The following is a 27,982-nucleotide window of genomic DNA, read 5'->3' as shown; positions in this document are numbered from 1 at the left end:
AATTGTAGATACTGGTTCATTTTTATCTACATGTTTATTCAACAAAAGCATGTCTAAGACTACATTTACACATACATTCATCCACATAAAAAAAACATGCTAAATAATGGCACAACGAGAGAAGGGAAAAAGTAAAAATATTAGTTGGAGGCTTTTAGTCTCTGGTAAACCTTCTGTTTCTGCTTTGATAGGCTGAGTCCTGCTCCCGTCGTAAAGCAGCTGGTTCGGGGAGCGCCTGGTGCCGCAGTGGGTCTCTGTGAAGCCAGGTGTGGCTGACGAAGTCCGGCTTCAGCCAGTCGAACATCTGCGAATCTCTTCAGACCCGTCTCTCTGCACTAATGTGAGGCCGATCCCTCTCTCCGGCGCCGGGCCTGTCCTCCCGGGTCACCCGGATAAGGTATCTGCTGGCCTGCTCCAGGTTCCACTGGTGTTTGTTCAGGATCTTCACGCAGTCCTCTGCAGAGCAGAGGCTGAGCAAGTAAAGCTGCTCGACCTGAGGAGACAGAAACAAAACTTAAAACGTTTAGTTTCATGTTTTTATTTGGATATTATGAGTGGGGTTCTTGAGCGTCTGCATTAGCATTCAGTGGGTCACATTGACTGTTGGCCAGTGCGGCATTAGAAGGACATCAAGGTGTCTGTTGCTTCCTAAGCTGGTTTCATTCTTTTGTATTCTGAACAAAAGCTATTTTTAAAAAATTCTACTTTAATTTTTTAAGTTGTTTTGTGTTTAAAGAGGCTCTAGTCACCAGTCCTTTCTAGGTTTATGAATACAACGCGACACAGAGGTCCATTTCTTCACACTGAGAAAGACGAGAGCACGCCATTCAAGTGAGGTTTGCCGATTTTCATGAACCAGAAATGGCTACAATGAAATATCTACACACCTAAGCTTCCCCATAACAAGACAGCAGTGAATACAGTGTGAAACAACTAAAACTCAAACGTAAAAGACATGCATTGTGGCGTTTATCCCGTCATAATGCACAACGCATTCAGGAAGTAAACAAATAGATAGACGTGTTACACAAAGGCGGGTAGAGTTGCTAAAAAATGCACTCAGGTAAAAGGAGCGCTGGTTCAAAGTAGAAATGCAAAGGAAAGAGCTGCAAAACATCAGAAGTTCAGCTTGAAAACGTATCAAACTCCTGGCAACAATTAGAAGGCAAACACATATCAACTGGCTGGGAGTAACTCGCTTAACAAATATAAATGTGATGCTAAATGCTAACACATGTTAGCATTTAGCTAACAAATATTAATTTATTAGTGAAATAAATTAGCATTTATTTAGCTAACAAATAAATTAAATAAAGTCTGATTAGCTAAATAATACATTAAACTAATAAATGTATTATTTATAAATTTATCACATACATTTAAATATTGCTTTTTTTTATTGTGCAATAAGAAAGCACCTGATGGATCTGTGATGCAGTCAGATCAAAGACCAGCCTCGTTAAGGTAAAGGATGTTTTTTCATTAAAAAAAAATAAATTCTGGTGGCCTCTGCTAGAAAGCCTCTTAACACAGGTTTTATTTTCCCCTGATGAAACCTACTCAAGTAGACATTTTTCAGTTTGAGATTAAGCTTATAATAAAGAAACAATATTTGTTTTATGTTGAGGCCATTTGTACATGTTTGGCAGCATATTTGTACTAGACTGCATTCTTTCTGTGTGTGTCAGTTTCCAGTCCCACCTTGAGTTGTTGCTCGGCCCGGACTGGATTCCAGTCGTTACACTGAAGCGCACTTCGCACCTCTTCAGTGGTCACGCCGTGCACGGCCTCCATCACCTGAGCAGAGCCACAAACAGCTTTAACACCCAAGCACTGACGCTTTAACGGAGAAGAATAAAGCATTGTGACCAATCAGAAATGTCTCTCTTACCTGTGCAACAAGACTCTCCTTTGTGTTTTGTGGATAAGGTGGTTTCTCTCTCGCTCGCTCCCTTTGGTCGTCATCCAGCTGCGGCGTTGAACGCGCCATCTGGGACATTTTAACCGGGTTGGAGTTCAGCATGCCCTGCTGAGGAGGAAATAGAACCGGGGGTTGTGTCTGCTGCGACGGCGGGGACAGGATCATTTGTGAAGGCCAGGATGGGGCCACCGGTGCCGGGGGCTTCCTCTGGGTCCTCGGGTTCAGACGGGCCAGGTTGGGCAGCGGTGGCCGGGGAGGGGCAGGAAGGTTGGCCTCACTCAAGCGCCGCGGATCCTTCGGCACCATCATGCTCTGGGCGACCATGGCGTGGGCCATGAGCCGGCCTTGTTGATCCACTCTGAAAGGCGCTGTGGTCTGAGGCTTGGGACGATGGCCACCTAGGACCGACTCCAGGCTCCGAGACATACCTGAGAGAACAGAGACATAAATATTCAACAAACAGATTTTAGCTAGGAACCAGAAAAATCTTTGGGAACCACTGATTTAATTGAAGTAAAGAATGGCAGATTTTTCACATTAAATATGGTGAATAATCTGAATTTGAAAAGTGATTTTTCCAGTCATACTGATCACTTAAAGCACTTTCCACTGGCTCACATTCACATTTTAAATGAAAATGTAGCTCAGCTGCTGTTGCAGAAAAACAGAACTTGAGCGAATTTCTTGCATAAACTATGATGGCAAAACAGTTACAGAATTAAACCAACAGGGGGCAGAGTGGCATGGTGAATACTTTTCAAATATATTGTTTCCTGTAAAACCAGCAGATATTGAAAATATCAGAGTTTTAACATTAAAGTGTTTTATCAAAAACATCATGTTTTAAAGAAAACACTTTTTGTAAAAAAATGAATACATTTAAGGTTTAGCAATATTTAATTTTTCTATTTTTTTCCTATTTGGTGGAACAGTTCTCAGCGAACCACTTTTGGGTTCTAAAGAGTTGTTTCTTTTTTTTTCTGTAATGCAGCAGCGATTACCAGCTCAGTTTATTTTTAGCTCTTACCTGCCATTTTCTGCAAGTTTGTTGCCTCCCGCTCTCTGCCAGATCCCATCTTCCAGCTGCTTTTGCTGCAGGCATGAAAACAATAAACACATTAAACTGACAGTCAATAGCCACCTCCATTTTTATTAACCCTCCTGAGAGAGAAATGTAGAAAGCCTCAAAATAAACTCATAGTTGCCTGAATTTGCATAATGTCATAGATACAAATATAGGAAATCTAACCAGTGAGGGAGAAATAAATAGGCTGGAAGAAAAACAGATTTTTATACTTCACCAATTATTTGCATTCCTGTTGTTAATATCCTTTATCATCCAATGAAAGCCAAATATAAATCACAGAAACTGCAAGGTTTCTGTACAAAAAATCAACAGGAATTTCAAAGAGTTCATGGTAACATTGTTCCCAGACTCAGACATCTTCAACATATTTTTACTTAAGTAAAAGTAAAAAGTAAATGTAATTTGGCCAAAAGGTTAGTTAGGCATTAGCTAACTGGCCATTAATTATATCTGAAGTCCTGAAATGGAGGAATTAGACAGAAACATTTTAAAATGATGTGAAAATTTGGATACTTTAAAAACTAAAATAAAAACAAATAAGTAACTGAATTTCACAATAACACAGATGACACAGAAATCAATAAACATCACAAATACGACAAAGTTTTGAGATAGTCCAGACTCTTTAAAGAATCAATATAAAGTATGGGTTTCACTTTATGAAATGATTCACAAGAAATGCACCTGTCAATGTTTCTAAATGATGATAAACCTAAAAAGTAAGATTTAAATTACAAAATGCTTCCATATGGTTTCAGTATTTGGTGAACATGTAATTTTGTTTTCTCAAATCTTCCCTTTTTCAGGAGTGTAAGCCACAGAAGTAAAAGCAGAACTTATTTGAAGACGTTTTAAACATGTTTGCCCAGGGTGCCGATTAATATGACACGTGCTGCATGTTGACTGACAACAGGTCAAAGTTCAGCGCATAGCTGAACTCAATAAAAGACAATAAACTCCCTGTCTGATGACACAAGGACATCAAAACATTGAAACGTGCTTAAAAATCAACAATTTTTCAGCGTTTTTGCTGGCTTTGTTTGAGAAATAAAGAATTTTTTGCAAGCAGAAGCCACAAAAATAGTGAGAACACAAAACTTTGGCACCAGCCCATCCACTTTCTTTAGCACAAAAAACAGCTGCGCTATGCGTGTGGCGGAAGTCCTCGCTTGTGTAAGAAAATAAGTAATTTTTGTATAAGTTAAATGACATTTTAGATACAACTTGGTCCAGCCGGGCAACTACTGAGTCACTTTACAGCTGGGGAAGTTTCTCTTTGTCTGTCGCAGTAGATGATTGGCTCAACATGCAGCACGTTTCTAGATACTGTCGTTTCCACCGTGCTTGAAAATGAGGGCGGTTATGAGGAAACAAACTGATAAAATTTCTCTCTAACTAGCGATTATAAGGAAGGACTTCATGGAAACAATAACTGAACTAAATATATCCAGTGTTAGATGGAAAAGTGAGTGAAGGAGGAGAATTACTGACTCTTCCAGCCCTTCAGGTGAGCCCCAGCTGCGGTCAGGGTGGAGGTCTCCATGCCCGAGGTGCTGCAGGCTGCCCTTCACTGGGTTGGAGATGATGGAGCCGCCAGAAGGTGGACTGGGCCCCGCAGAGATGGCGGGCATGGTCAGGGTGGCGGGAAACATGCCGATGGCGAGGGTCCTCTGGTTCTGGCCACGCCATTCGCTCATTTCCAGCCTGCAGACACAGAGACGAGGAGGAAATCTGCTTAAGAAGAAAAAAAGTGAACCTCAGTGATCAGAAGAGGAAAATAATGCAAGGGAACTCTCAGTGTCAGTTTTATATTTTTAGGGTTTAATTGGGTCTTAAATCTTTTATGAAAAGTGACAGAATGTATCTTCATCTTAAATGTCTCAATCAGACAGGAGTGTAATTTAAAATGTACGTTTACTTACAAATTTGCTATAAATATTTATAGCAAATATAAGTATTTATATTTATAAATAAAATTTATACTTTTCCAGAGAGTAATCAAGCTAACTTATTGTTTTCACAGCATCTTAATTTGATGCTGTGAACAGCATCCAGTGATTCATAAGTCTGCTAGAGTCTCTCCTGCTTTTTAAACTGACAGTTTTTTTTCCCTTCTTTGATCTAAACGATGTTTTATATATAGTTTTTTAAGAAGTTTTTTTTTTGTGTGAACCTATACCTAATGATGCTGTTACACCTTAATTTCCCCTTTGCAAAACAATAACTATCCAGTTTCTATTCTACTCTTTTATAAATGAGCTGAGATAAAACAAATTGCAGTTTTTATAGTAACTTACATTAGTTAAGCTTAATTGAACACATGAATCACATGGCTAAATTAGTCTTATATATACTTAAATAAGTTCATTAAACATTGCAAAAGAAGAAGAAAAAAGATGACGCCAAACAAAAGACCAATAAAAACAAAGAAAGTGCATACTTCAGATTCATGATGGCATATAAAAGCTCTGCAGCAGAGATGCAGTGAAGCTGCTCGACTCGTCCAACAAGCAAAGCTGAATGCATTCGAGGAGTCTGAGATTACCGCTGGAATGCACTTCAGAGGGAAAGCTGAAGTGCAGTCCGCCGTTTTAAACAACAAAGGCTGATTGTGTCAAGGTTTTTTTTTCTCTCTAATCCCACTCTTCCCTGTTTCTCACTCACCCATGGTCTATGACAGTCACAGTGTCGTTTGGAGCGAGAGGAAGTTTTCTGGGCTCTGAAAATTCTCTTGTTGCTTGGAACTGTGCCGGCTTAGCCTGGAAGCGAAGATAAAAAAAAGAACATTAGACGTGACGTTCGAGTGTAACCAAAGCAGCGTTTCAAGACGCTTACAGGCTTAAATGGTGAAAAGAGATGAGATTTCATTACTGAGACCGACCTCTGCCAGCATTGCAACGAGATTGGCAAAGTTGGGCCTGTCACTTGGGTTGAGGGCCCAACACTTCCACATGACGGCGTACAGCTCCTGAGGACAATCTGGCGGCTTCTGCAGTCGCTCACCTTCCTGCTCCACACTCAACAATATCTGGACCAAAGAGAGTTAGTCTGCTGTGATACCACAACACTGAGTCAGAGATGTGACAAATGGTGCGTAAAGGGTGGAGGCGCATTCCAAACGTGTCAGCGAATATGTTAGGTGGCTCTAAAAAAGCATCAAAACAACACTTGGATGGTGCTGCAAGCCTGTACCTGTCTTCCCGAGAGACCAAACCAGGGCTCTTCACAGTAGGTGAACATTTCCCACATGGTGATACCAAACATCCAGACGTCAGAGGCATGGGAAAAGGAGCCGACCCGGAGACTTTCAGGGGCACACCTAGAGAAAGGGCTGCTGTTGTCATTACATACCCAGTGACTGGTTTTAAACGTCTGGTTCTGTTGATTTAGCGGATTGTGGCTTACAGCTGGAGAAAGTCCTAATTGACTGTTTTATAGCGATTTACGTCCAAAGTGAGCACATTAAAAACTATAGAATGGAGTGAGCACATTAAAAACTATAGTATGGATATGTTCTGTTTGTTTACTGGTTTATTTGGATTCGCATTAGCCCTTGCCGTAACGAAGGCAACACTTTCTGTACAGGATATGCACTCAGTGGCTCTCCAGGTTGTTGGCATTGTTGAGTCTAAAGTCTCCGTTAGGTCTTCTGTGTTCTCCAGGTCAGTTCGTGGATTTTTATTTTTCTACTGAAGACACGTTGGTGTCTTTAACAGTGTGAGCAGAGATCCAGCCCTGCTGGAAAATTAAATCAGCACCTCCAAAGTCAGCTAATACCTCAGGTACTGTGAAAACGTCGCACTAAGTGGCTTGGAGTTTGCTCCTCTCAGCTCTTTCAGCTATTAAATAAGCTTTGCTTTGTAATTAGGACTGGGCAATAAATCAACAACGACAGATAATACGTCTGATAACTTCTCTGAGCTCCAATTCAGAACCGCACAGCAAATGAAACGTCTGACACCAAAGTGTCCAGTCGACTAACCAGGCAAACGGGATCCTCTTGTGTGCTCCCATGATGTAGTGGTCCGTCTCCTGACTCAAGCCCCGCATCAGACCGAAGTCTCCGATCTTCACCACCTCCTTGGAGGACAGCAGCACATTTCTGGCAGCTAAGTCCCTGTGGATGAATCTCCGGCTCTCCAGGTAGTCCATACCTGCCGCAATCTGGGTGGCAAAGAGCCAGAGGCGCAGCAGCGGGTACTCGAACTGCCGCGCCCGCAGGGTGTCGTATAATGAACCCAGAACGGCCAGCTCTGTTACCTAAGCGGTAAAACACAAAAAAACAGGGCAGTGTGCATCGCCGCGCTGAAAAACAGGTGGGACTTTTCCAAAATGTGAAGTATCAGCTCACCATCTTGAGGGGCTGTGTGAGGACCACGCCGTAGAGTCGGATGATGTGAGGGTGGTCCAGGGACTGCATGGTGGTGACTTCCTGCAGGAAGTCTGTGAGAGTGTCAGTCTGCGTGGACCTGCTGCTCCTCAGTGATTTGACAGCCACAGGGAGCTGAGGATTCATAAAAACACACACACACACACAGGTTACACACAACATCACGCTCCCCACTAATGTTCACACCGGCGACAATCAGATCTCCTGTGTGGTCTCTTACTCTGCCTGTCTGCGTGTGCCACTCTCCCCTCCTCACCACACCGAAGGACCCCGAGCCCAACTTCTCCCCCAGAACCAGCTCACTGTCCTGGATCAGACGAGCTGCAGTCCTCTCCTGCGGCTGAACTGGGCCGGACTGTTCCCCTCCGTCTCGACTGTTGAACACCTGTGTGAATCAGCGCACTCATTAGAAACTCCCCACCACAGTTCAAACATGAGCATCGCTTTGAAATAATAATAAAAAAAAAGTTCTGCAAAGATTGCTAACAGACCCTGGGAATCCATCCTCGTGAGCGCGAAGCTGTCTTGTAGCGTTTCAGGGCTTCCCATAATCGTCTTTGTGCTGCAAAACAAAACGATAAGGCTGTCAGTGTTGCCGACATCTTCATCTTTCTTCATCTCTGACTCTTTTAACTCCCCGAGCTCTGCGTTTTTGGAACAGGGACAGTCTGTTCTGGGGATCACAGCGGCGCCGTACGTCTGGGAGCAGTCCCACATAAAGACACGTCTCCCCTACTGGTCAGCAAAGGGGCAAAGGTCAGCAGGGTTATCCATAAAAGAAGAGCTATCTGTAAGCTCTCCGCTTCATTCAGTTGTGTTTGTAGCATTGAGGTTGTCATCAGCACAGCCACATTGCCTGCTTGTTGTTAGGAATCTGGATTAATGTCGACATGAGAAATTATTTGAAAAACAAAAAGAAAAAGAATTTAAATCGGCAAAAAAAAGAAACCATTTTGAATATCTAAGTTGAAAAATATTACATTAAGTATGCAGGGCTTCCTGCAGTGTATTATAAGCCTGGCGGGTCACCAGACTTAACATTGTTTATTTACTTACTTTTTCTTAATTATTACCTTTTTTTAAAGACGTTATAGCTTGTCTATAGGCATTGCATTGATCTTCTAGTCTTCCAATAATGCATAACTATCAAGTGACATTTTCAAACTTCCTGTCAACTTTAAACATATTTTTTAACACAGAACCACAGGGGGTGGCTGGATGAATGACTGCTGAGCGTCCCGAGCCCCGGGGTTAGAAGGTTTTCTGGGGGAAACCCTGGGTATGTAACGTTTCACTGCTTTATTTATGAGGGGAAAAAAACCTCGAAAATATTGATATACACACAAACAAGTGGGTGAATAACTCTTCATCAATAACAGTGTGAGATTCACGTTTTATGGGATTTAACTAAACAAGATACATAACATGATCCATGTGTATTTATTTAAAAAAGATAAGAGGCAACTGTTAACACTGTTGCAACAATAATTTAATGTCATGATAATTAGCAGGAAGATTCTGATTTTAAAATAAGGGCCTCAAAAAAAAATCTGTATAGTTGCTTATTTGAAGGTGTTCTCCCTCTTAGCCCTGGGCTACTGCTAACTGATATAAAAAATGAACACGATGCATGATATTTTTCATGCAACATGCTTTGCACTAAACAACGGAATAGCATGTTGCAGCATTAAATATAAATGTACAACTTTTTGACGTGTTCAAGTGTTTTATGGACGATATGAACTCAGCTACATCAGAAAATACATTGTTTGCCACGCAAAATGCCAAAGTAGCCAATAGGGCATCATTTCATGTGACAAACAAATAGGAAGGTATTCCAAAGGCACTTCAGTACGATGAGTATTTCAAACTCTCGTTTCTACAGGTTCTCGAGCAAGAGAGGACATATTTTCGTCCTACCTAAAGACTAGGAGATTCCAGCCAGCGTGAAAACCGAAAGCCCCACCTGGCTTGCTGATTCCGATGTGCTCCAGGTCCGACTCCTTGACATAGTTGAAGTGCTCCACGCGGGTAATGTTGAGGCCGTCTCGGACGCGGACGTAGAACTTCTCCAGCTGGACCTCAGCCAGCAGCTGGTGCAGCCACTGAGTGTCCTGGTCCATCAGCATGACCTGGCCCAGACGAGCCTGTCGGCAGGAAGACGGAGGCCTGTAGAAACTCTCAAATATTCACAGTTCTGCTCATGCGGTTTCTTCCACTGAATCATCTGCATCACGGCCAAAAACAACCGATTAGAAAACCCCGTTTTGTGTCAGCGATTCTCCTCCCAAAATCGACCCTGCTTGACTAAACGTCCCTCGTTGCCCTGGAAACCTAACAAAAAGCTCTTGATGTGGGGGATGGGGTTTATTGTTCAGCTTGAGTCTGAGTTCAAAGTTCGAACAGTTTGTCTGGAAGCATAAGCGTGTAACGGTGCACCCTAATAAATCTGAACATTGATTAAACATTCATTTATTGAATTAATTCAAATGTTGTTTTTGTTCCTGTTAATTCTGATTATTCTTCCTAACAGCTAAAAAAAAAGTAAAATTTTGTTACTTGTAAAGTTTAATAATATATAAAAATAATTAAAGCATTTCTTTTTTTGTTAATTAATCATCAGGGAAAAGCCTGTCCATGCACCATCCACTGAGGCTCCTTGTGCATGAATTACTGCATCAATGCGGCGTAGAATGGAGGCGTTTGTCATTGTTGGTTCTGGTGTCTCTCATCTTCCTCTCAACAGTACCTAAGAGATTCTTTATGGGGTTCAGGTCGGTTTTGTGGGCCATCAGTCCCAGGTACGCCACAGTCATTAACCCAGGTGTTGATACTTTTGGCAGTGATGGTCTTGATAGACAACACAGCATCACAAATCCCCACTGACTGTGGAAACTGCACACAACTATTTACTTTAATCCAAAACGATGATGTTAAGCCACTCAATAACAGCCAAGAACTTTTTCCCCCTTTGCCAAACAAGCTTCTGATGTCTCCTCTGAATGGGAGCAGGGAAAACAATGTAGCCCACGTTGTGAATATTTCTGTCTGCGGTGTCTTGCAAAGCACCGACTCCAGCCACAGCCCACACCCTGCCAATACCACAGCGCTATGTGGACAGCCAGCTTCTTTAGCCACAACTCTTTGTGTAGGGCATCACTGATTGTCTGGAGAACACTGACAGCCAGCAGCCGTCTCCAACATGGTGCAGGCTGTTATGTAACATTCCTTTATAATTATCATAAGTCGTTGGTCTTACGTAATTTCTGAATGTATTACGACGAACAAAAATGTCGCATAGGTAACATTAATGCAGGCTTGAAGTACGTATGTGTGTGATTAAGTTACACGAGTTTCACTTTTTGAATTCGGTGACAGAAGTAAATGATCTTTTCCAAATAAATTAAAGACAAAAAAGATAAAAGATGATTATGCTGAACACAAAAACATTTTCTTTCCTTTTTGCAATATTTAAGTTAAGAGGCTTTTCTTCATTCGAACCTCAGCGTCATCAATGCTCCTGCGGCCTGCTGGAAAACTAGGAGGGGGAAACTTCGGCCTGCCTGCGGCTCAGAGCCACCAGTTTGACCAGATCCTGCATAGATTGTATCTATTTAACACTCTGGAGTAACACAGAGCGTTGATAGGGCACAAAGAGGGCAGCGTCACTTCATATTAACCCACGATGATGATGGTGTATGCTCCATTTCCGGTTTCATCTCAGCCACTGTTACAGTAAATATTGATAAGCGGGACGTTGAAGCCTCCCAGGTTTGAGGTCACTGGAAACCGCCTGCTTATCGGCAGGTTTCAGTCAGTGAGCTTCAGCTTTAACTCTCCCTGGGAAAAACAAAGAAACAAATCTCTGCAGCAGGCAGGCTGACAGTCAAGGCTGCTCAAAATGAACAATTAAAGTGCAGAAACCCACAAGCTGAGACTTGTGCTCAGTTTTACGGGAACACTCCCAAACTTAATTAGTCTGCAAATACAGAAGAAGGGACATCATTTCCAGCATTTAAACTCCTATTAAAAACATGAATTAAGCTGAACAGGGAGGCTTATGATCATCACTTTTTGTGTACAGAGGGTTGAATGTTTAACCTGTTCATACCCTCACGGTATGTGTGACCATGAGCTCAGTTATTTACTTCATGACTCAAATGTGGCTTAAAAAAAAATCAACCTAAAGAACCTGTTAATGACACAGGTCTTACTATGTGATCTTGACCAATCAAGTGAAGTGTGATCCAACTAAATCGTTTGTTTATTTCGCTGATTCACATGCAGATTAACCCATTTAGAGAGAGGCTTGACTCATGCATGACTTTATTTCATTCCATAATTTAGGCCATTGTTAGGCATCAAGCAGTCTAATCCTCAAACCTAAAACGGTAAATGAGACCCATAAGTAAAAGAAAAATACAAATAAAGAAGGATAAATACATACCTTCCAAACAGCAGACACTGACATGTCATTTGATTAACTTTAAAGTGATAAATAAATCCACTTTACGAGTTATTCATTTAAAGTTGTGTCTATTCCCTATATCGCCATTGACTTTTGCCAAAATACGAGCGTGTGACGTTGTGCCTGTTATGGTTCCTTACCGGTGAAAATAAATAATAGTGATGAAAGAAGTTCAGTCTCCTCCAGTCGACGGCTCTGTCTTCAACCACACACGACCAGAAACAGCTGAATCATGTCGGAACCGAAACCTCCAGCAGATCCCAATGCAAATAATAAACAAACAAACAAAAAAATCTCGATCCAAATCCTGGTCACGAAATGTCTTCACAACATTTTCACCAAGCGAAAAGCGCCAGCATGGGCCGCTTCCAACGAGGAAGTGTCTCTATGAGGGGTTTTTATGGGTTTTTCTTCCGAACTGTACGAGGCACAGAGTGTACCTGCGATCTACCTGCGTGTTTCTGGCACTTGCTCCACCCTTCCCTGCTTTCTCACCTGGCCACGCCCCTTCCTGAGTTTTTCTCACCTGAGCCGCAGGAGGAAAAGCCTCCAGAAGCTGCAGGTTGAATCATCATAACATCAGCTGGAACCGGCTCCTCAAATGTAAACAAATCAATAAAATTCATTTTAGTTCATTCTAAACATATTGTAAATGTGTTTATAATATATAGCAGCTAAATATTACAAATTTAGCTGTTACATATGTTTATTAGTTTATTTTTAGTTCATTTTTATTTTACCTCTGGGATTTATCCTCTCTTAGAAGGTTAAAGTTTTGTCAAAGTTTGTGTTTCAGTACGTTTGCACCTTATAAGGACAATTTAGTGTACTATTACAAGTTTATAAGAAAACAACTATGCTTATCGTTTTATCTCTAAGCAAATAAAACAGTACCGTCTAACATTAGCTAGTTGACCAGAAAACACAATTTTTACAAGTTTTAATTTAGCAAAGTAATTTTAGACAGTACGACTCATTCAGCGACTTGGCTGCTTTTTGAACAAATTGCCTAAAATTGCTTGTCCATTGACCTATTAGTCTAATTATTATGATTAGTATTTTTTTCCTCTTTTTACTTTTCTGTCTGTTCAAAATAAATAAATAAAATAAGCAGCCAGATCACTTCAGTTAGTTACTTTTTTCATTGGTTAGTTGTAACTTACTGAGCTTTAAGTTCAGTTAGTAACCATGTAAAAAGCCTTTGTTCATTAGTTAGTCACAAATGTCAGTAACATGAGACTGACAAAGGATTTCTTGTTAGTGACCATGTGCAGTTAATCTTGGTTGTTAAATTAGTTAATGGTTAGGCTACTTAATAGAGGAAAAAATTGATGGACTATTTTTTCAACTCTCACCATCAAAGTCAGTGAGATTTAATGTACTGAGCAGGTTTTTCTACTTTAGATTCTCTAGAAACAAGTTTGTGACACAGTAAATAGTTCCGGCAAACAAAATCCTTTCGTCGCCATCGTAGGTTGATCTAATTTTGTCTTTTCTTTCACTTCAGGCACAATAATATGCCAGAGACGTTTGGATTGCAGCTAACAATAAAAAAACAAAAAATGTACAAGAAAATGTTTGTTCCTTTTAGTCAATTTATAACATATTGGCTGGGGTAATTTTCTTTTACAGTTTCTAGGAATATTCTCACATAACAACAAAACTTTTCTTCACTGTTCAGGCATTTGGAGTGAAGCACGTGAAAAAATAGTGAAACCAGAGAAACATTCACAAAGCCTAACTCTGAACACGACTCCGCTTCCCAGTGTTCAGACTGTGATCTTCAGCACGTTAAAGAAAATGAGATTAGGATTAAAAAAAAGATGATTGCGATCAAAAATCTCTTTCAAATGAGTTTCCTGGCCATAAGAGTCCAAGCTTTTCTAGTTTGCATCCGGTTTACAGACTATTATTGCAATGTGTTGGCATTTTTAGACACATCATCAGACTTGTTTTATCTGTCGCGTGACTTACCTCATTATTACATTTGAAACTGACTCATTTTGGAAGTTTACTATTGCAATAGCTGCTTATTCTTTGTTTGATTAGACTAAAACAAAGAGAAAAATTGTCAACAGCAATGAGTCAAAGAGTCAAATGCAAATAGTTTTCAGCCTATCTCTCTTTCTGTCATACCTGCTGTCTGTTGCCAAACAAGTTTAGCAAGATTTGATTTATGGACAGGCAGCAGCAACTTCCTGGTACAGTGTCTCCTCAACACGACTCTTCGACTGAAGTCCCTAAAACACACAAACAACTTCAGTGGAGCTGCAGTCCAAACAGGAGAGGCCTCAATGATCTGTTTTCACTTCTGTCACGCATTTTAGAAACAACCAAATGAGCTGCAGGGTCTATACAACAAATCAACACGACTGTGTGAAATGATAAATATAAAATTGTAAAAATAAATGTCAAAATTAAACTTATTTTTAACCTATTTTTTAAAAAAGGCTAACAAAATATGTAAGCTTCAGAATTTGACCTGTGTTCAGAATAAAAACACCTTTGGTGCGTTTGAAAGTCCTTGTAGCTAAAAGGAGTGTAATCGTGTTTGAACTCTTGTCTCGCAGAGTCAGCTCATAGTGAATGAAAATCCGAGTTTCGTGAGTGACACATGCGACAAGGAGAAACCAACTCAGGAAATATTTCTCAAAGGTTAGAACCGTTCCAAAGAAAGAAACATGAAACCTCGCTGACTTCACCTAAAGCACTCGGCCAAGAAAAAGACAGAGAACAAAATCTGCCTCCAGGATGGGCTGTGGTCCCACTGACGACACGACATTATCATGATCTGTGATCAGTGGTGAAAATACCGAAACAGTAATAATGAATCATGAAGATACAGAGAAAGTGTAAATCAAGTTTCAAAGAGAAATTTATGGCTCTCAAGCAATAAAATGTGTAATAGCAAAGTGTAATACAGATCCACACAGGTGTCTGTATGCTTTTTCAACCCAGGACAAGTAGATTCATGCACTCATTACTCACTTCAAAGTTTTAAGTGCAGCTCAGTTTGCCCATAAGAGAAAAAAAATTGTAAATATGAAACATTTCATAGAGGACATAAGGAAAACATAATATAAAATCAATAAAAAAAATAAAAACAGAGTTCATTAGATGAAGCACTATGACAGGAATTCTAATATTGTTTAAAGTAATTGCTACCCTATTCAAACTTTGCTTAACCATACTTTTTTATTTCTATTTTCATCAGCCACACTTATACCTGATTACTCTCAGATATGTGTCATCAGCATATCGCTTACGTACAACCTGACTGCCAACAGGAAGCAGGACATAAGATGTCTCAAAGTAAAACTGCAGGCTCGCATTTAAAGTAATTCAAGAAGAAATGAGAAACAAACTCACTGACACCTATCAGTCTGCGAAGGGTTGCAAAACCATTTTGAAGTCTCTGTGCCTCCAGTGAACCCCAGTCTGAGCCATAATCCACAAAAAATGAAAACATAAATCAGTGATTAACCTTCCCAAGAGTCGACGGCCAATGGAGGACCAGAGGAGAAACAAAACACTTTTAGGAGTACTTTTACCGCACTGTACTTTTTTTGTTTACGTTTAACTGAGTAATTTCTTGCTTCTCGTTTCACTTTTTCTTTTGTAGAAAAGGAAATGTAATTTGGGAATATATGTAGAACATTTATTACATAAATATGGGCATTATAAATCATATTTATTATTATTAATATTATTATTATTATTATTATCATTATTAGCTGCCTGCCATGTACATTCTCACAGAGATAAATGGCGCCCTCTTGTGGTCGTAGGAGACAATGCTTTTTGTCACGTCATCATAAAGCGACAACTCAACCTGAGCTCGGCACAGAAAGACAGAAACGTTGCCATCTATTTATTATGATTATTCTTTTAATAAACAGAGGGGATTAATTAAATACAACAGAGCTTCCTTTGGGAAGATTATAATCCACAATCGTTTTTCAATGAATTATGTGACGACTCTCATTCTGTCGCTCTTAACATGTGAGTCTCAGAGGACCGGAGCAGAAAATGCCCAAACTCTCAGAGGCTGAGTTTCCGTCCGGGTGTAAAAGTCTTCCTGAAGGCTTCTGGTCCGCGGTGGAGGTGTGGGTGAAGAAGCCTCATGTTGTCAATAAGCGTCTTTGTGGAGCGACGGAGACGGAGAGCAGAGCTGTGGACTCCGACGACCTGAGGAAGCTGCTGGACAGCAAAGAAGAAGAAGGAGAAGGAGAAGAGCTGCTCCAGGACGTGTTTCAGTTCCTCTGCAGTGGAGTCTCACCTGCACACACCCACCAGAAAGACAAGCCCTGGTCCTGCACGGTCAGGACCTTCATTCCCAAAGTGAACTGTTACGGTGCAAAGCAGCAGAAAGAAGTTGTGTTAAAAGGTAAGAGCTCATCTGAAGCTGGAGTTGTAGTTTCTCGTCACCTGCGGTGTTCTGATCTGATCTATTTCCTGCAGACTCTGACAGACAACATGTCACCTTTCTTCCTTTTGAGGAGGACTCTGCAGCAGGAAGGGTGTCCTTAAAGAAGGGCAACATTTATCAGCTCAGGCTCTGCAGTAAGGGCTGTGAGCAATGGTGAGTTCAAATTTGAAAAACAAAAAACCCAACAAAAAACTATAACCATCTCATATGAGGACCACTCCCTTTTCATATCATGCATCCCTATTGAAGATAAATCTCTGGCTTTTTCTTTTGCTTCTTATCTCTTAATGTGGCATTTAGAAAATAGAAATAATGTTGGTGATTCTAACAGAGCTACAACAAGAAAAGTTTGTTCTGATTTAACTCCAGGCAATGAGAAAAAATGTCTTTTTTACCATGAATAAGCGTCTCATTTCAGCTGTATCTGCTCGTCTACCTGCAGGGCGTTGGAGATGCACGCGTTGACGTCGGACGGCTGGTTCTCTGACGGCGTGGCGTATCCCAAGCTGCCCTGGCTGTCCTCGGATCTGCTGCCTAAACTGGTGCGCTGGGCCGCGGAGTGCAAGAGCAGCGAGTTCAAGAGCACGCTGTCGCTGCTGCCGGTGGAGAAGTATAGCCTCACGTACCAGCAGCTGAAGGAGAAGTACAAGAGCATGGTCAAGGTGGGGAGAGGCCGAGGCTCTGGTGCCGTCTGAGCTTTTCATCCACGGAGGGTTCTCATGTGCTTTCTGCTTTTAGGTTTGGCCTGAGGTCACAGACCCTGAGAAGTTTGTGTATGAAGATGTCGCCATTGCTACTTATCTCCTGGTGGGTTCGGACCTGCTCTTTATTCCTGCTTCAAAGCTTTAAAGCAGTCGGGATGGTGCAGGTTAAATGAGGATATTTTAGTCTTTGATTAAATAAGAAAGATTAGTAGAGACAGAGTTATGCTCTGTGTTCAAAGCTGAGCCCTGACTGCTTAGATTCTCCAGATATCAAGCCAATGTAACTCTGACTGCAGGTGCTGTGGGCTGAGGAGCGAGCGGTGAAAGGTCTGACTGACCCTCAGTCCTTTGTGGACCTTGGCTGTGGAAACGGACTCCTGGTCCACATACTGACCAACGAAGGGGTAAATCTGTGACTAAAATGGCACGGAAACGTCTACTCAGTAGATTTCTTTGGATGTTTTCATTTAATCCCGTCTCCTGATGCTACGCAAACAGTGACAGCTGCATTTGAAGTGTCTTGTAACGGCGTGATTACATAAAGTGACACCTCATGTTGCAGCATCCGGGGAGGGGCATCGACGTTCGCAGGAGGAGGATCTGGGACATGTACGGGCCTCAGACTGAGCTGGAGGTGAGAGAGATGAGCCTGCAGAAAGCAGGATTCATGTTTGCGAGTTGAGGTTCTTCACTTTGTGGCATTGTCTCATGAAAAAAATTAGATCTCGACCCAGAACAAAAAAATAAAATAAAATAAAATAAAATCTATATATATATAAAATATCTTCACTTTCAACTTTTGTTGTTCAAATGTTTTCCTAAAGTTTTTAAGTGCTGTTTCTGTGACTGCACAGATTTTCTTGAAGCAAGCAACTCCAAGAAAATACTCGTTTCAGAATCCCGTCATGTTACTGATTTCAAAGTCATATAAACATGTAAATATTTTCAGAAAGGCCTGCTGCATAAGAAAAGGAAAGAAAAAAACACTCTTCCATTCCCCCACTTACATTATTTAAATGATTGATTAGGTGGTGCGCTCTTGGAAATGTTGATGGGGAAATAGCCTGAACTGTCCAATCCATTTGAGAGAAAATTGGCAGAATCCACTTGGAAAGAGATTTAATGAGCTTAATTAAGAGGGTGGGGATGGTTTCCACTAAGTTATTCTGCATGAAATCACACCAATTTGCAACTTCTCCGCCTGGTTTTGCTATTTTAGGAAAAGGCAATTACTCCCGGCGAGAGCTTCTTATTCCCGGGTACGGACTGGCTGATTGGGAACCATTCGGACGAGCTCACGCCATGGATCCCCGTCATCGCGGCCAGGCGAGTCATCAGCAAACACAATCACACTCAGAAGTGCCAGCTGATCTCTCCCTGTCGGAATAACATTATGGACAGACGGCGATGTGTGAGGGTGTTGATACGAGTGTCTTGTGTTGAAGCGACCACTTGGTGGCTCTGTTGAGCCTCGTTTTGAGTCGCCTCTAAACACAACATCACTTTTTCACCTTCCGAACAAAATGAGGACTTTCCTTTTCTCTGAAAATTCGTATAGATGTTCTCTGAAAACTTTTCCGCACCGCCGTTTTTCTCTCTCAAACTGCAGGTCGTCTTACTCCTGCCGTTTCTTTGTCCTCCCCTGCTGTTTCTTTGACTTCTATGGGAAGTACCAGAGGCGCCAGTGTAGGAAGTCTCAGTACAAAGAGTACATCGACTTCATCGCAGAGGTCAGCCAAGTCTGCGGCTTCAACACCGAGGAGGACTGCCTGAGAATACCCTCCACCAAACGTGTAGGTGTGCCAAGACCAGGAGCCTCGTAGTTTCATGATTATCCTCGGGTTCAGGAAGGTGGTGATGCAGTCTTGGCGAGAAGCATTTACAGAGTTGCACTTCATTTTCCAAAATGAAAAATGTAGCGAAATTTGGCTGTTAAGCACTGTAATAAATAATTTTTCACTGGTGCCAAAATTATTGGGGAATCTATCAAATTCCTACAGTTCAGAACTTTTAACCTGTGAACATTCAGGGGACGCCCATTTCTCTTACCCACTCTTCAAAATGGGAAACACGAGAGAGCATGCTGATCTTCACAAATCTACAATAAAATTACTGTTTGTCTAAGCTGCCCCACATCCGCACATTTTGGAGGTAAAACACAGACCTCCAAGAATCACCGCTTATAAAGCGGACAAGTCATTCTAATGCAGAACGTCTGCTTGGATGCATTTGTTTTTTAAGGTTTTATTGGCCCTAGTGGCCTTTATTTGATAGTTAATTGACAGGAAAGTGGGTAATGAGAGAAGGGGAAGACGTGGCAAAGGTCGCCAGGCCGGGAATTAAACCTGTGATGGCCATATATGGAAAGAGAGTAATGAAACAAATGTGGGTGCCACATTCGTCTAATTTGCTTCCAGCTGCTGTGAGAGACCTGCACCAGGAATCAGTTTGTTCAGGTCACAGAGTCTCTGCTGTTCCTGTTTGACTTTTTACAAACAAAATATAAGGACACAAAGGAAAGATTCAGAACTTTCACACAGAGCTGTTTCCTTTGACATGTCTGAAGTTTGCTTTCATTATTTTTCTGGTCTGGACATAAATGAAAAAGTTTCTGCCTTTTCCATCTTATAAATAACACATCATAAATGCTGTAGTTTTTACAAATTTATGACAATTTGCTTTATAATATTGATTTGGCAAAATTCTTGATGCTTTTTGAGTCGTAAGTGCCAAATAAAACATGGAAATCTTAACAAATTTGTAGGCATGTGTACAAATAAAAACGTACAAATAACGCTTTAGAAAATTCAAGATTTGGTTTATGATGCTCTAATCTTTATTTGTCAAAGTGTTATACATCTTTAGAGATGTTGAGATGCCAAAAAAGCACTAAAATGATTTTTTATTTTTTTACCAGCTTCAGAATATCCAGAACCAAGTTTTAGCATATCGTTCATTCAAGGATCATATTAGAAATAACACGGACCTGCCGAGGCTTTGCCAGTATAACTGAAAGAAAACACATGAGGCTTATTCCTAAATGATGAATGTAAGAGTTTAATACGCCTTCAAATAAATGTATCCAAGTTTCTATTAGTCTTATGTAACAGAACGACCTTTCTGTTTTCGTCGAGAGAAATCCGGCAACAGCGTTTGAGCTGCATGGCTGTGATGGGAGTGCTTGTTAGGGCAGGAGTGAGAAATGCAAATGTATTTATTTATACATTCAGTAATGACACATGAACACAGCAGCAGAGGAGACGCATCGGGGTGCTTCACAGGAGGCCCGTCATCAGCCAGAAACGCTCCACGGTCTAAAAGCTTCATCCAAAAGGAGGCATTAAAAGCCAGAAATTTAAACCAGACGGTTTAGATCCGTTGTGATTTTCACTGTTGTAAAATTCTAATGTTGACGTTTGAACCTGTCTTGTGAGACTTTTGCATTTCTGTTGGATGTTTTTGTCAGATAAGGTAAAATTTTTTATTCTTTTCCCCCCCATAAACACCAAGTTGCTTTAACACTTTTTAAAACATTTGTTTTATTTATACATTTTTTTTTAGCCATGACTCCAAATCCTTCTGCACCTGTAATCAGTGTTGACGTCCTGCTCCTTTCCTGCAGGTGTGTCTGGTGGGAACGTCGAGGACCTACAAGCAGTCCGACGAGGCCGAAATCGACCAAAGAAGGGCGAGTTACATCCAGAGCCGCCAGACCTCCACAGGAGCAGCGGTTCAAAGGTCAGGCGTCAGGAAAAGCAGGGATTGTTGCCGTGGTAGCGCTGAGTTCGACGACACCTCGGGGAGCGCGTGGGGAGACGGCTTCCAGCCCAGAAACGGCACTGAAACGGTTCGAAACTGCGCGGCTCTACCGCGGGACGTTGTGGACGGAGTCGTCCAGAAAGTTGCAGAGGCTCTGCTGGGAATGTCGGAGGGAATGTCGGAGGGAATGTCGGAGGGAACCTCCAGTGGCGACTGGAACAAAGGAGGTAAACAAAAACAAAAGTAACAACCACTGGATGATGTAACCCTGTGATACTGCAACTGGAAAACATCACTCACACAGCTTCTGCCGTCGTTTAAAATTGGCAGGGGAAGAAACTTTGCAAATTTTTTTTTGTCATTCTAAAAAAGCAAATAAAGCTCAAACAAAGTGGACCTGATGGCAAAACAATGACCCCAAAAACATACATTTAGATTCACCAACGCCTGAGATACAAGAAATGGGAAATCCCAAAATGGCTTCCTCAAATCCCAGATCTTAAACTCGTTGAGACTCACTGTAGGAGAAAACCTCAAACATTTTTCAGTTTGCTAAACCTGAGTTTCCCTTTGCTAAAAAAAAAACACAAACAAATATGTGATTTTTTCTTGTTTTTTTGTTTTGTGTGAAACAAGTTGAAGTTTTGGTGTTTAGGTAAAATGAAATCACCTCTTAGTTATAAAAGGTACATCTAGACTCTCAAATACCAAAGACCGTCAATAAAAACAGCTGGCTGCGGGATACACCTTAAATGCAACAAGGTTCCTGATTGGTCGGTTTAAGGTAATTTATCCAAGTGATGGGTTCCAGTAAGTGACGCCAAACGTCACGTTGTGTTTAAGCAGACTCGTTTTTATAGTGTCACATCTGTTTTTCATCTCCGCTGCTGCGTGTATCTATTAAAACGCTAAAACCAGCTGCATCACTTAAATATTGCTACGTGGGAGTCGCCTCTTTTCGCAGCCTGCTTGTCACCACCCCATCCCATGTGGGTGGGGGTAAGGCTCCGCTGCTTTGAACTCTTTGTCTCGGCCTCCGCCCGCCCCCTTCCTGCGCTGCAGCTTCAGAGAGCGCAGCACAGAAAGTTTAGCTCACACACCACCCACACATCACCTTTGTAGACACCCCCCTCCTCTCTTTTACCGAGACTGCTATGATTTAAGCAGCAAATTCTCAGCTAGTTTGTAAGTGTTGAAATTAATGGTGCCGTACATAAGATGGAGAGGGGATTAAAACGGGAGACTGGTGACTGGATGAATAATGCACCACCGTTGATTTATGCATGAGCTGCGTTAGTGCGGAGGTTTTCCAGCGGTTATTTGCTGCGTCAGAACAAAGAGTAAATTCAGGACGAACCAGGCTTTAGTGAGTGTTGGCTGAAGGCCTTCGGGGTTTGGTTTCCTTTTGTTCCCTCACTCTCAGACAAATATGTGCATTTTTTAATATTTGTATGGAGTCATCTCTGATGGTTTTGTATCAGAAATGACTGTTTGCTTCCACTTAATTTTGATGTAGGTTTTCTAGTATCAGGGTATGTTAAAAAAATTTAATAAAAACACCATGTAACTTCTAAATCAGCAGGAGGAAACTGCACTGTGTAACAATACTGCATTACTTCACCAGTAGTTGAGTGTATACTGCTGCATAAATTCATGCTTCCTACGCACTGGGGAGCATTTAGGATTTGATTTGAATATTTCTCATGTCTGGGTACATGTGGGGAAAAAAAAAAAAACTTAAGCAGAGTTTGGAGAACTATTTGTACTTCTTCCCCTGTTATTTAAATATTAAATATCCAGAAATGAGGAAAAACTGATCCGACTGCTGCCAGGTTGCTATCTGTCTCATTGTGCTGGAGAAGAGTGGAAATTGTGTAGAAATCCTAAATCAATTTAACATAAATTTGGACCATTGAAAAAGATGTTTATTATCAGATTATAATTGTGGAGTTTTCCTGTGGACTGAAGACGCTAATTAGCTTCATACTCATTGTAAATACAGCCAAGGTGGTGTGGGAATACCACTAATGTTGGTTATTTCATACCCTAATTTAATATTTTTTTAAATCCTAAAAGGAGGGAAAATGCCTCCCAGGAGAGTAAATTGATATTTCAGCTTTTACCTGTATTTGTAATCATGTGGTTTAATCATTGCTAACATTGATTTCATATAGGAAAAACAGACGTATTTAAAGCACTGCAACGATGAAAAACTCAATGTTTTCATCGTTGCAGCATTTGACTCAATTTCAAAGTCTTGCTAGAGCAACGACAGCGTCTTTAAAATAATCATTATGGTGAGATTCAAAAGTTTGTTTCAGTCCTTAATTGCCGAGAAGATCTAAACTCCCAAATTTACCCCATCTGTAGGCGCAATATTCAAAATAATAGTGTCTAATTAATTTAGCATCTGATTGGCAGCAAAAACAAAAAGTCGTAACCCCAATTTCCCTTATTGTCCCCATTTCTTACTCGTCAATTAAAGCCAGTCAACCTAGAGGTGTGTAGCATATGAAATACAGTAAAATAGCACATAGATCATCTATAAGCTAACCTTAAATAAACCCTACTGCTAATTAGTGAAGGTGGTTAGTGTAACTTTGGACCGAATGATTAATTCATGCGTGCTACAGCGCTGACCCGGCTCACGCTGTTATATAATCACGCTGCGAATGAGGGGTGAACATCGAACAGGCTGTTCTGGAAGGATTTCATAGGTACAGTAAATAAATTAATAAACACTGCTGCTGTAGTCACAAAAACGGCTTCATATGTGGGTGTCTAACTAGTGAACACCGTCTTTTGTTTTCACCTTGGAGAGAAAACAAAAGACGGAAAGACTTTTCACATTTGGTGCTTTTATTTGTGATTCTCTGATGGTGTCAGCCTTTAGAGCTGGTTCGGAAGCGGAAATTAAAAGTAATCTTTCTCAAAGTCCGAGCTGGAAATGTCTTTTTAAGCAGGCATCAAGAACTCGGTTCAAGTGTTTGGGAATGCATATTCGAAACCATCAGCATGTGGGCATTTTAGCTCCTGCCGCATCGGTACATTCGTTGGCATTCTCGAAGAAAATGCTACCTGATTGACCTGCGAATCAAGTGTGAGGAGTGTCATGTCTTTGGCTTCCAGGAAGACAAGATGGCTCCTATTTGCAAATGCAGCAATCAAGCGTCTTTGCCTGCGTCGCGTCTCTGATTGCAATCAGAACCAGAGAATTGAGCCCGTTGCAGAAGGAACGACAAAAAGCCGATCAAATCAAACTGTGATTTTCAGCTGTTTTTCCTCAAAAGTGATTATGTTCTAATGGACTAAGTTGTTTACACAATCCCATTGGACTGTGCTGGATTAGCTGCTCTCTATTTCGTCTTTATCTGTAATTTTTTAGGCAGAAAAATGTCTCAGAACACAAAAAATGTGGTTTTTCCATGAAAGAAAAAACATCTTCTACCTATTATTTTGCTTAACATGCTTTATACAAGACTGGTTATAGAAACGGTTTCGTGTGAGAATAGGAAAGGAGGCAGAAAGTAGAAAGTTACGCTGATTGTTATCGATTAGCTTCATGTCATAGTGATCAATGCTAACAGAGGAAAATTCTTGAACTGTATCCCAGTGTTTAATGATTCTTAATGTGTTTTGCGTCTTGGCTTGAGAAGAACATATTTTATAAATTATTATTTCTTCATTTCTATAAGCTCTATAAATGAGTAAGTTTTGAACACAGTTTGATTGTTAGAAATAAGAAAACCTGCTTGTGGCAGCTTTGAGTCACAACGACTGACTGTTTCTCACCCTTTTGCCATCTAACGGTAATTGTTAGTGAGGTTTATGACGGCCATGTTGCCATTTTTAGGTCATTCCTGTCCTGTTCCCGTCTCCACAATCAAAATATCTGAACTTTTTAAAATTAAATGGCCGTTTTCTTATTTGATCCTTTCAATGAGTGTCTTGTTATTCAGTTTAATTGATGCCCAGAAGACATCACAGCTGGGCGCATAACTTACCAAAGCCATTTTTTAACACTCAGCATGACGCCTGATTGGCCTAAGCAGCAAAACAAACTGGTCATCAGTGTGCGTGCTGATGCATCTCGGCCATCTTTTACTCAAGAGACGCTGAACCTTAAGCAAGTCCAACCGAGCCATTAATAATCGTCTGCAGCTGTTCGTAGTCCAAGCAGAGTCCAGTGTGTCAATACTGTCCTCTTCCCATTAATCCCCATTAGGACCGCAGCCAGTAAAGGCCAGCTCTAAGCAGCGTATTGATATTATATTAAACCTGGAGCTCTGTGGCGTCTGCAGAAAGACAGTCTGCAGAGTTTCACACTCTGTGTTTGGCTGAGCTGACCTCGTTTCGTGTCTCGAGGATTGAACTACGGCCGTTATATTGACGGTGCGTTTTGTTTTTTGGTGGCAAATAATTTTCAAATCCTTCCTCCCAAAAGATTTAGGCTGTAGGTTTATTGTTGAATTCTTTTTTGGGTTTGTTTGAGCTGCTGTCTTGGATTTGGTTAAAAAAGAAGAGCTGATTAACTTGTCTCCAGATTAAGGTCAACTATAGTTACAGAATCAGGTGGCGTGCGCCTCTCTTATATGTCAGAGAGAAGAAGAGAGGGTTTTTCATTTGTTGAAACCAAAGGTCAGCTCTGATTGAATTCTCTGAGGGGTGGAGAAAAGGGCAACACCAAAAATACAAAATAATAATACAAAAACTGCTCCTGATAGAAAGCCTAAAAACGAAGCGCTCAGCTCCTCATAATCTGATGAACTCGGAGCTTTCGGCGCTGCGTTTCCTCTCTGATCCTGTGCAGTTGTTAAGGTTCATGTCTGAGCTGTAAACTCCTTTTAGGAGAAGCGGAGGTGAAATTCATGCTCGTCTCGGAGGTAAAAGGTACTAAGCCTGAAAGTGTTAAAAAAAGAAACTAGCTGTTTTTGTTTCCTCTCCCCATAAATCATTGATCACACCTTTCGCTGAGAGGATTTCCAACAGAAGCTCAGGTACTCTCGGGAGCGGCAGGAGACATCGACTCGCTCGGCTGCCTCCTCGGCTTTTTAATATCAGATTCCCGTACGCGCCTTTCACGTTGACGGACGTCCTTTTGCTCCTTTGTCTCCCAAAATCTTTCAACCTGTCCCTGCTCCTCCTCAGGTAGCCTCTCTGTGAGGGAGGTGGCTGCGCTGCTGCAGCAGGAAACGCTGCAGCTCCTGAAGAACGAGTGTGGAGGCCTCCAGACGCTGCTCAAGAACAACCACCAAGTCTTCAAAGGTGCTTTTAGGGCGAAAACCTTCTCTGGATGTTAAAGCTGCTGGACGCAACTTTTGTAAAGAATATATATTTTTCATATTTGTTAAAACTGTCAAAATGTGTTATAAGAGAGATGATTTGTGAAAAGATCCTGAACTCTTATTGCTGAAAAAGACAAATGCACCGCTCCCGACCAAAAACAACCAGTCAGAGACAGGAGGAAGGTCAATGCTGCTCGTTGTGCTAATGGCAGAGAAACCACTCCAAATTTAAAATGATGAACTACATAAATGAGGGTTTTAATAACGATTCTGTTCTTGTTGATATTGCCCTTTAGGGTGGAGCTTTGAGGAGGGAGGTTGCAAAATATTATGGTTAATTTCTCTTATGGTGCATCACACCAAACGCTTTTAGAACGACATGCACTGCAGGTTCCTCATGCGGTGCGTTTCAAGCGTAGCGCGATTTCAACTGTTCGGACCGTTTGACGCGTTGAGTTCAGCCGACGTGTCCGATCCTCCACATAGACGTCGAATGTAAACCAGACGTGGCCAAAACACGCTTGGTGTGAACGCACCACAAAGCTCTCTGTTTAAGTTTTATTTAAGGCCCTCTACAGCTTTTACTATAATAGGCTTTAAAAAGGTGTCCAATTTGTTGTTGCACAGAGTTTTAAACTGTTTAGAAACAGCTAAACTTGTACACACAAAAAAAAGAAATTAAAAGAAGAACATGCCCATTCTGCTTAACAAAAACAAAGTGTTATTCCATATCGTTTTGGATATTTCAAACTCCTGTAATCTGAGTTAGAATATTTTCCCGTTTTGTCTCCTCCTCGCCTCATGTGATGATGGTTCAGCTGTAAATTTTGAGCCTGACCTCTTACTGTCTTCTGGATGCAGAAACACACCAGCTGTTTCCTCCTGGGCATCTGGGAGAACTCGTCTGCTGTTTAGGAACATTCTGGAGTCGTATTTTATTTTGAAAGGTCGTAAATATGCCCGTCTCATCCCATTTTAAATTTTTTTTCAGTGGAAGGAGGAACGGTCCGCATCAGAGACTGGAGGGACGGGACGAAAAGCCAGAGGAGGCCCGCTGCACCCGGTGCCCTAAAAACCCGTCTCTGCTGGTTTCATTCCCACCACCCTCAAGGCTGCCCCCTGCAGGAGCAAAACTGCACCTTCGCCCACGGACTGGATGACCTTCGACCTTCAACAAGGCCTCTAAAGAAGCGAAAGAACTTTTGAAAGGACTAGTGTCAACATTAGTTGAATTGGAATTGCTGAACAATTTTCAAGTTAAAGTCTGTTGAGATAATTACATACAATAAATTACAAAATGATTCTGTTAGGGGCTTAAAGTTAGCTTTCACTGGTTTAATGAAATCATTTCCATTACGGTTTTCCGTAAGTAAACTTCAGGAGTGTTTGAACACAACATGCAGCTTAAAGGTCATCAGCTTTATGCTCTTACCATTCAGCACACGAAGCGGCTTCTCCAACTTTGTCCATCCGCGTTCAAACTTTGAAAGCCCCTCTGTACCTTCACCTGCACTTTTTATTCACCTCAGACGTGTACTTTGAGGTTCACAGACAGGGCGGCGGATAAAGGCCGCGCCGCATTTGAACAAAGTAAATGTTAGCGCCATGAATTATTTGTTGGCAGGAGCCGAGGGGCGAGCCGCGTGTCGTCCCCTCCCGACGGGCGCTCGCCGCCGGTTCTCTTTCTCCGCTCGGCTCAAATGTCAGCGACGATGTGAACGGTGCGTCAGGGCAGCGCAGAGAGCCGCTCTGTTTGCTTATGTGACAGAAATTACCCACATCACTAATAGAAAGAGCTCCAACTTTATCTATTGAACATTGGAGGGCCAAACGGAGACAGATTTAGCATTTCAAAGCAAACCTGTTTGTTACAGTAATTCAGTACCTTGCTCAGCTCAATGTAAAACAAGAGAAATATGTATTGTCCTATTACGACTTA

The 27,982-nt window shown here is 41.4% G+C and overlaps 2 protein-coding genes across 3 annotated transcripts; one reads left to right on the top strand and one right to left on the bottom strand.

The window, feature by feature from the left end:
• Window positions 1-15: 15 nt before the first annotated feature.
• On the bottom strand, window positions 16-12,306 carry tnk1 (tyrosine kinase, non-receptor, 1). 2 transcript variants are annotated; one of them, XM_055024408.1, is made up of 14 exons: window positions 12,007-12,306; window positions 9,365-9,567; window positions 7,890-7,960; window positions 7,619-7,783; window positions 7,360-7,512; window positions 6,991-7,268; window positions 6,201-6,327; window positions 5,890-6,036; window positions 5,673-5,767; window positions 4,500-4,712; window positions 2,949-3,013; window positions 1,892-2,349; window positions 1,702-1,797; window positions 16-493 (listed from the first exon to the last, which is right to left on the bottom strand). In XM_055024408.1, exons 2-14 carry the CDS (start codon window positions 9,525-9,527, stop codon window positions 317-319), a joined length of 2,208 nt encoding a protein of 735 aa, XP_054880383.1. In that variant the 5' UTR covers window positions 9,528-9,567; window positions 12,007-12,306; the 3' UTR covers window positions 16-316. The 2 variants fall into 2 exon arrangements, with proteins under 2 accessions (XP_054880383.1, XP_054880382.1); XM_055024407.1 differs by having other exon boundaries at window positions 9,365-9,545.
• Window positions 12,307-15,692: 3,386 nt separating this feature from the next.
• On the top strand, window positions 15,693-27,344 carry trmt44 (tRNA methyltransferase 44 homolog). Its single transcript, XM_055024401.1, has 11 exons — window positions 15,693-16,253; window positions 16,328-16,448; window positions 16,738-16,957; window positions 17,034-17,102; window positions 17,296-17,403; window positions 17,562-17,633; window positions 18,219-18,325; window positions 18,609-18,792; window positions 20,622-20,985; window positions 25,907-26,023; window positions 27,035-27,344. The coding sequence occupies exons 1-11, from the start codon at window positions 15,896-15,898 to the stop codon at window positions 27,247-27,249; spliced, it is 1,935 nt and encodes a 644-aa protein (XP_054880376.1). The 5' UTR covers window positions 15,693-15,895; the 3' UTR covers window positions 27,250-27,344.
• Window positions 27,345-27,982: the final 638 nt, after the last annotated feature.

This window comes from Poeciliopsis prolifica, unplaced genomic scaffold (assembly GCF_027474105.1).
Source record: "Poeciliopsis prolifica strain line A6 unplaced genomic scaffold, Auburn_PproV2 SCAFFOLD120, whole genome shotgun sequence".
Lineage (NCBI taxonomy): Eukaryota > Metazoa > Chordata > Actinopteri > Cyprinodontiformes > Poeciliidae > Poeciliopsis > Poeciliopsis prolifica.
Note: the sequence above shows the minus strand (reverse complement) of the source record. Positions and strands in the feature narration are given on the sequence as shown.

Excerpts from the sequence above, each read along its gene's own strand:
- trmt44 (XM_055024401.1), top strand. The coding sequence starts at position 15,896 with ATGCCCAAACTCTCAGAGGCTGAGTTTCCGTCCGGGTGTAAAAGTCTT. Across the intron at positions 20,986-25,906 it reads TGGCGACTGGAACAAAGGAG|GTAGCCTCTCTGTGAGGGAG; the intron begins GTAAACAAAAAC and ends GCTCCTCCTCAG. Across the intron at positions 26,024-27,034 it reads CAACCACCAAGTCTTCAAAG|TGGAAGGAGGAACGGTCCGC; the intron begins GTGCTTTTAGGG and ends ATTTTTTTTCAG.
- tnk1 (XM_055024408.1), bottom strand. The coding sequence starts at position 9,527 with ATGCTGATGGACCAGGACACTCAGTGGCTGCACCAGCTGCTGGCTGAG. Across the intron at positions 7,269-7,359 it reads TCACACAGCCCCTCAAGATG|GTAACAGAGCTGGCCGTTCT; the intron begins GTGAGCTGATAC and ends TTTACCGCTTAG. Across the intron at positions 2,350-2,948 it reads AAACTTGCAGAAAATGGCAG|GTATGTCTCGGAGCCTGGAG; the intron begins GTAAGAGCTAAA and ends CTGTTCTCTCAG.